The following is a 9211-nucleotide window of genomic DNA, read 5'->3' on the forward strand; positions in this document are numbered from 1 at the left end:
TAATAAAATCATCATTTTAATAGAAAATTAAAATTATAAAGAGAATTTAGAAAAACGTATATGTATATAAACATGTATTTTTTAAATAAAATGACAGAACTAATGATATAATTGTTAAAATGTTTCAGATACAACAAAATTTTATATCGTTGAAATAATAGTCTATAATAATATAATAATAATCATGTATATACGAAAGCAGCGATACACGATACAAATATTGGTGATTTTTGTTTGCAGGGATGCCGGTTGACTGAAGATGGCCTCGCCGACACCCTCATTGGAATCGCGCGCAAATTCCCTCGGGTCCCCGGTCTCGCTGTCCCCAGTAACGGTGAGCGGCAGCTCGCCGCCTGCTAGCGATTCGGCGATCTGCGACGTCGACAGCTGCGACTTGTGCCTCGACGCACCAAAATCGGGCGAAGATCCGTGCCCGCGCTGCCGACTGGGTAGCACCGGTGGCACTAGTCGCATCCGTTGCACAGGCTGCAAATCCACTGAAGCTGGCGCTGTAGCGCGTTGTTACGATTGTGATCAATTTCTCTGTCCAAATTGCGTGATGGCACATCAATACATGCTCTGTTTCGAAGGCCACCGATTATTGAACTTGGCCGACTCCAAGCTGGAGACCGTCGGTAGCGGCGGCGGCAGCGGTGGCGGTGGCGGCGGAAATGGCGGCGGCGGCGGTGGTGGAGGCGGTGGCGGTGGTGGCGGCGGTGGTAGTACAATCACCGCAACCACGGAATTGCCTAAAAGCGCCTGTAACGGCAGTAGCGGTGGCGGCGGAGGTGGTGGCAATACTCTGGTTATCAACGGTACCGGAAATAGCAACAACGGTGGCAATGCCGAGAAGGTACATTTCTGTTTGCGACATAAGCAGGAGATAATCAAGTACTTCTGCCGAAGCTGCAATGTGCCAATTTGCAAAGAGTGCACGCTGACGGAGCATACTGCGCCGCTACATGACTGTGCCCACGTCACGGAAGTAGGCTCGCAACAACTGGAAGCATTGTCGCGGATCATCCAGGAGTGCCGCTCGAAGGCGGCGGATGCGCGTGCGGCGGTCAAAGCAACGGACCATAACACTGCAATACTACAGGTGCAGTATCACAAAGCGCAAAATGAGATCAACGATACCTTTCAGTTCTATCGATCGATGCTGGACGAGCGCAAGCAGGAGCTGCTGAAGGAACTCGACTCGGTGTTCTCAACGAAGCAAATCTCCTTAAATGTACTCTCCCAACGAGCCAATGAGATGGCGGACAAAATGATGCAGACCTGCGACTTCGTTGAGCGTGTAACCAAAGTTACCACCATCACAGATTTCCTCATGGTCAAGAAGATCCTTGAGGCTAAGCTTCAGTCACTGCTCAGTTACACTCCAAATACAGACATTGCCAATCAGACAGCGGACCTCGAATTTGTCAGCAATTATCAAGCGATACAAGTGGGAGTGAGGAATACCTTCGGTTATGTTCGGAGTAATAGTAACAGTGAAAATAACGCGATCGGCAAACAACCACCTATCGCACGACCTACTGCTCTGTCGAGCAACGGCATTGGTAGCAGTAGCAGCAGTAACATTAGCAACGGACCCGGAAGCGGCGTTGGTTCTTTGGGCAGTCTTCTCTTAGATCGGACTTACAGTAACGGCTTGATCTCCTCCAGTATGAATTGCGGCTCGTCATCGTCACCTTCCTCGATCGATACTGTTAGCAGCGTGATCTCAAAACGTTTCAGTTCGGCCAATAGTCTCGGCCCATTCTCCACGACGATCAGCGACGTGAACTTAAACGGCATGAATGCCAATCCGTATGAGAAATGGAGCAACGGCGGTAGTGACACTTATCCGGTCGTGACGACGAACGATCATTTCGCGATGCCGTCGGTAGCTGTAGCGACGAACGCCGCACCAGGCGATTCCGTCCTTGACTTGACTTCGAAACTGATGTCCGCCACCGCGATATTCCCGCCCAAGTCACAAATTAAACGACAGAAGATGATCTACCATTGTAAGTTCGGTGAGTTTGGCGTAATGGAGGGTCAATTCACCGAGCCGTCGGGCGTCGCAGTAAACGCGCAGAACGATATCATCGTTGCTGATACGAACAATCATCGCATTCAGATCTTCGACAAGGAAGGCAGGTTCAAGTTTCAATTCGGCGAGTGTGGCAAACGCGACGGCCAATTACTTTATCCAAATCGCGTCGCCGTTGTGAAGACATCTGGTGACATTATTGTTACGGAACGTTCGCCGACTCATCAGATTCAAATTTACAATCAATACGGTCAATTTGTACGCAAATTTGGCGCAAACATCCTCCAGCATCCACGTGGCGTCACCGTCGACTCGAAAGGACGGATCGTCGTCGTAGAATGCAAAGTGATGCGCGTCATCATCTTTGATCAGACTGGCAATGTTCTACAAAAATTTGGCTGTTCGAAACATCTCGAATTCCCGAACGGCGTGGTGGTGAATGATAAACAGGAGATTTTCATCAGCGACAATCGCGCCCATTGTGTCAAAGTTTTTAACTACGAAGGCTCTTACTTACGACAGATTGGCGGTGAGGGTATCACCAATTATCCGATTGGCGTGGGCATCAATACGCACGGCGAGATACTGATAGCGGACAATCATAATAATTTCAATCTGACTATCTTCACGCAGGATGGTCAGTTGGTCTCAGCCCTTGAGAGCAAAGTGAAGCACGCACAGTGTTTCGACGTGGCGCTAATGGATGACGGCTCGGTCGTACTGGCCAGTAAGGATTATCGGCTGTACATATACCGCTACGTACAGGTACCGCCGATTGGCATGTAGAGCAGTGACGCGTCACGACGACGACGATGATCGTCGTGCGCCAGTGTCAACGTTTTTCATCGTGTCATTGTCATCGCCATCATCATCGCCGCTCTTCGTCGTTGGACGGTCGCGTGGCCACCACGATCTCATCGATCTTTTCTCTCACCTACGTTTACCTGTCTTCTACGTCTGCTTCATCGTCAATGCTCGCGCGCTCAACTCACCATCTTCGCCATTATCTATTCATCACCTTCTTCGTTCGCTCCAACGAGACGTTTCACGCCGACCATGAGAAAAAAGCGCATCATTTATTGCTTCATATATGACTCTCAAGGAACCGACTCCCGAGCGAGTGTCGTTTACGCGGCAAGAAAATGGGAGTCTCCTCGCCGGAACTTTCCCGAGGCGCTCCTCTTGTGGACTCTGCCGAACGACGGACATCACCGACGGTATGCGAGAAAGCACGCGCGCGCTTCCCTCGATATCCTCCTCGCGTTTCCGCGAGCTGTCCCTCTTTATCCCGCGTGGACGAGCGGAAAGAAAGAGGAAAAATGCGCGACGCTTTGTGTGTATAGCCCTTGCGACGCTGGGCTATTTAGGATCCGCAAGAGAAAGAGAGAAAGAAAAAGAATGAGAGAGAGAGAGAGAGAGAGAGAGAGAGAGAGAGAGAGAGAGAGAGAGAGGGCGTCAACCCTGCCCCGAAAAATTCGCGCGCGCTCCTTTCTTCACGCGTACGCGCTATGAATACACGTGCGCGTACGCGATAACTTACTTGTTAATGTTGTTATAATACTGAAAATACTGTTGTTGTTGTTTAGTTGTAGAGCTCGCCGCCGCTAGTCACTTCCCCCCTCGCCTTCCACTCTCCGATCCTCTTCCCTTCACGCCCGTTACCATTCTCCTACCTTCCCATTCCCATTTCCCACACTAACCACGATCTTCTCTCTGAGACCTCGTCCGATGATCACATCAGGAAGTACGTTTCCATTCGTCGCGACGTCATGGTCCACATTAACACATGCATCGAGTCGTTACGTGTGCCCGAATCCACGCGCGTATTATCATTTTTGTTACTCTCTTTAATGGTGATCGATCGCGACCGTCGTGCTCGGGTCACTTCCGATCATCGCGCTTGAAATGTCTCCCTCCAAATGTCGTGCGAGGTTCGCGAGGAATGTCCGTTCGTCGCGCGAACATCCGTTTCGATGTATATCTCGTGAGAGATTCGTTTTGAGATCTACGCGAAATCCAACGATTTTTTGCAAACCGCTTTCAACAGGTTTGGTTTTGTCCCATGGGACATGAGACTGATTGCCGCGAGTAATTATTGCATATTCTTATTACTTCGGTAAGCTTCGAATTAGCTCATACATCATCAGCACATCTTATCCGCGGTTTTAAACGATTTTGTTTCCCAAATTGTTCGTACGTTATTTCTGGTCAATTGTTTGATCTTGCTGCGTAAGACATCAGATTGATCCATGTGTTATCAATATATAATATGTTTGCAGAGATAGTTTGAGAAATTGTTGGAGACATTAATAATTTCATCATTATATTTCAATACAATAATATATATAATATAATATATCGACATATTTGGGTAGCAGACTCGCCGAAGATTGTTGAATCGTGTATGGGCGTTTGGGACTGTGTTGATCATCCGAGACCAACTTGACCCAATTAATTATCCATGAGATGCGAGAATAGAAGCGGATTCTAAGTAACCGGACGACAGGACATCTTATATGTTGCGGATCGATAGATTGTATTCCCCATGAATTTGCTTTTCGATTTCCATCTCATATGTCTCTTCGTTTTGTAATGGTTATCGACAATTCCTACGGAAATTCATTCTGAGGTGCATTTCGTAACTATGACAGCGTTTTGTTGAACGTCATTGAACGGTCATCGCGCGCATTTATTTTTTTTGTCTTTTCAACTTATTATTATTCATCATCAGTTTTACTTAAATAATTTTCGCACCTTCCACCCCAGTACATTCGTCTCCATCATTCTGTCGCGAAATCGCATCGACCTACATTAACTTTTTGGTCAATAATTATTTTTCTCATTCGGTTTACATGATAAATTTAATAACTTTTATTGGCGAGTATATGCGAGTATATGCTTATCGATGATATCATTATTCATTACGTTTAAATATACGTGTATGTCACAATACGTTTCGGAGTATTCGCGGAAAATCGTATCAAGTAAACGTTAAACGCTTAAATATGAGATCCTGAATTCACTTATAGATAACGCAAATAACTCTAATAGAAATAAAAATTGTTCAATTCAAGGAGATACGCAGAAAATTTATAGAGACCTGAATGGTGTAGTATTACAGGAAATGAATCTCAAGAAAAGAAATAGAATGCTTGGCGTTTGATTCAAGCGTAAAAAAAAACTGATTGCGTATACATAGTTAAATTATCGAGACTTATTTTCGACTTTCATAACAAAATAACGCAATCGTTTTAACGTAACCGCTATCTTTATTAACGATATGAAAGCAGAAGACGAATTGTCATTGTCGTTTCTAACTTCCCATTTTACGGCAAAATCCTCTTCCTTTTTCTTTCTTATTAGCGTAGTTAGTATTGTAGCGCATATAGTAGCTATTAGCCGGTTTAGCAATCAGTGTAAGACTTTTCCTTTTTGCTCTATATCTCATTCTCTCGATAATTACGTTACAGCCTGATACAACTTTTGTTTTTCTCTCTTTTTCATTTGTGTCGCTGCGCTTAAAAATGAATGCGTTGTTGCTATCGCTTATGTTTTTGAATTCTCACGAAACCACCATCTATCCGAACTACCAATGATGAGAACCACCACCACCACCACCCTCCGATTCCCACCTGACTGCCGCGCAGCCGTTTTAGGTTTGCGCCGGCGTCTGTTTCATTTGAAAAGAAAACTTATAGTATTAATATATTTTGTTGGATGGATCGCCAATCGCGGAAGTCCTCGCAAGTCCTCCGCCACGCGACTCCGTGCATGTTTGCTATTATATTTTTTATTAATATTATTGTATTATTATTATTATTCTATTATTATTAACGTGTTGCGACTTTCGATTGTCGATACAAGACGTCATCCAACGCCCCTATATTATGAAGAGAAAAAGGCTAGCTGGCATGACCTAACGATTCTAATTACAATGAGAATTCGCGGATTATGTCAGGATCTTTGGAGATCATCAGAGATTACTTCATTGATGCAAACATTAATTTATTAATTCTGAAAATTTTGGAAAATTCTTAGATTGCTCTAAAGTTTTCGGATTTTTGCATTCAATCGTTTATTTAAAAAAAAAAGTTATTTCGCCACTTTGAGAATATTACACATATTTTACACATAGATAATTATTGAATTTAAAAAAAAAATAATTTTCGATTACTCGATCGGATTATTTCAAATCAATGACAGATTTTTAAATAGAATAATGAATTAAGATGTGGATAGAAATAACGATCTCTCAATAATTGACTCCGTAATTCGATTAGGATTCGAGCGAGAACTAATATTTAACATTTCTAATAACTAATATTTAACGTCTTCAAATAGTTTCGTCATCGATTGCAATCGAAGATCCTGGGATAATCCGCAATTATTGGGATAACTATCTCGTGATCGCTTGATTTGGTAGTCGATCTGATCAAGTCGGCAAAAAGCTGATATTTATGAAGTCGAACTGAAGATTCATTCGATTAAGGACTTCGATCCAAAGACTTAATTCTTCGATCAATCTACCGTGAATTTATAATTCGAGAAATAGGAATTGTGATTTAAGCGTTTTGTACCTGCTGTAGTCACTGTTTACAAGTATAAACGACTTTTAAAAAAGAGAAATACATGTGATCAAAAAAATATATAAGTTTCAGTGATATATAAGTTTCACGTTTGTATAACGTTATGAATCTCATAACTGACGTTTGTATAATATGTTAATGAATATTTAGAGACACGCAAATTATGATGTACAGCAAACGTTTTGCATCTGCGACGAACAAGTATGTGATATTCGACAGATACAGGTACTAAAATAGATGTTGAATCGTGAAACCTTTAATTTTTTACGCAATTAAAGACTACCGAACCAGGTGATCGTCGTTGAATTTTATCCTTGTTCGTCCGAAATAATTCCGTAGACATTCCGTGAGCATTTTCGATCTTCTTCCTTCGAGTCGCGTAAACGCTCAGAATCATATCGCGGAACAGCACCTTTATCATTATATGTCGTTTTGCCATCTCGAACGAAGGATTCGATATTATTTTTGACCGCAAATTCTGGACATTTTCCCTCGTCATGAAGACGAAACTTTAAGGATGAACAAGGATATTAAAAATTAACAGGATGTCCGCAGAGAAAACTAATGCAGAGATCACCGAGAATTATTTAGATCAATCACATTTTTATTATACATTTCGCGATTTTGTTTCGATGTTTCTGTTTAGTTTCTTGATTAAGCGCCATTCTCGTTGGCTCGGGCAAACCGTCAAGCTGTTTCAACATTAATCGATCACGCTTCCGCGTTTATTTTTTAAATAATTTGACAAAGACGGAATGCCAAGAGAACGACGCGAATGGAATATCTGTAATTCGAAATCTTTTTCTCTAGGAAGGGGGATATTAATTTAGGGAGGGGAGGGGTGCACAGAGGAAACTTGCACCATCGAGACGGCATCACAAGGTATCTGTCCATTAGTATTTATATCGCATAAACATGCGTTGATCCCTAATTAACATTACTGTCATTATCATTATTGCTATTATTAATTAGTTATTATCGATTATTTAGTTACTATTATTATTATTATTATTATTATTATTATTATTATTATTATTACATTATTAGCCTTATTAATCAGTTATTATATCGTTATTATATTGTATTAACGCGTTTAACGCGAAAACTGAGAAGAGACGATGCGCCACCTTGCCAGCTAGCCATCACTACCACTTCGCCGCTCTCATTGTCAGTAATCGGCCGTGAGGCGCGCGCACACAAGACAAGAGATTAAATTCCATTCCTACGCATTACTCCCAAAGTAAGAATCCGCGAGATGTACGTACATGCGTGTGTGTATGTGTGTATATGTTACTACTGTGCCTGCGTGTGTTTATATATGCGTGTGCGCGCTCGCATTACTCGCGTTATCACCGAGAATGAGACGCGCTCCGCGATGCGCGCGAGAGATGAGAACGAATTACCGTTTCGACACTGTCACTTTTCTTCTCGCTGTCAGCCACTCTTCTTCCTCTTTTTTTGTACTGGTTTGTTATGTTATTATTATTAATATTATTATAATATTATTGTATTATTATTTTTAGATGATACAACTCGATTGTTCTTAATTTAATTGTAAATCGTATTTTTGTTTGTTTTTTAGTTATTTTTTGTTGTAAAATGCTTTTTAATAATATTTTCAGTTCACATTATAGATAAGCATTGGTCTTATTTTTATTTTCTACGTCTCTTGCCTGCTATTCCCTGACAACGGCGGCGGCCCGGTTCGGAAAATCAATATTCCCCTTTTGAGGAAAGTCCATTTTGAAACATCGAATGGAAATGTAACTCTTAAGAAAAGTCCACTGTCAAATGAAAGTTTAATTACTCATATAAAATTTACAATTTTATTATTTTATTCTTGTTACACATAGATTAAATATTCTTCGCCTAGTATCGCAATGCGATGGTTGCTATTTCAAATTCATTCTTTATTCCTATTCATTACATAAATGATAAAAAAATATTTTTAAAGCATAGATATATAATTTAAATAATGTAAATTTGACTATTATTCTATTAATTCGTTATTCCATTAATTAATTATTTTTCGAACTGGTCCGTCAATATTTTCTTATCCGAGTAATCGAGTTTTCATTTACGATCCTTGTAGGCATATCATATGCGTTTTAACACAAGTATGATCGACGAGAAAACCTACTCCCAACGAAGTTTCCTCGTCGATGATGATCAGTACATTCCACTATAACGTGTGCGTTATGTAGCTTTATGTTTCTGTTTGATTATAGATGATGCAGTATAGTCTCTATAGATCTCTTAGTGTAGCTAGTTGTTTGTTGTCCACCAACACACATGTCCTCGTTACGTGTAACTGCTGGGATTTCTCATAGTAATTTAAAATCTATTATGCGAAGGAAGAAACACTGTCAAAAATAAAACCGAAATTTTATCTTTTATTCAAATTAACTATTTGTATTATCTTATGTGCCATTTCTTGATTTTTATTGTTAAAAATTATTATTAATTATATTATTCTACAACGAGTTTTAGTATTTCTCATTTCTTTGATTTGGTCTATAAGAACCCGGGAAAAAATGTTTCATATATAATAATTATATATAATTATATAAAAATATTTGTGATATAA

The 9211-nt window shown here is 41.0% G+C and overlaps 1 protein-coding gene across 1 annotated transcript; it reads left to right on the plus strand.

Moving 5' to 3' along the window:
* The first annotated feature begins 259 nt into the window (after positions 1-259).
* Positions 260-2824, plus strand: LOC108686719 (brain tumor protein-like). The gene has a single exon (XM_018192159.1). It carries the CDS (start codon positions 260-262, stop codon positions 2822-2824), a length of 2565 nt encoding a protein of 854 aa, XP_018047648.1.
* Positions 2825-9211: the final 6387 nt, after the last annotated feature.

The sequence above is a fragment of the Atta colombica genome, unplaced genomic scaffold (genome assembly GCF_001594045.1).
Source record: "Atta colombica isolate Treedump-2 unplaced genomic scaffold, Acol1.0 scaffold189, whole genome shotgun sequence".
NCBI classification, from domain to species: domain Eukaryota; kingdom Metazoa; phylum Arthropoda; class Insecta; order Hymenoptera; family Formicidae; genus Atta; species Atta colombica.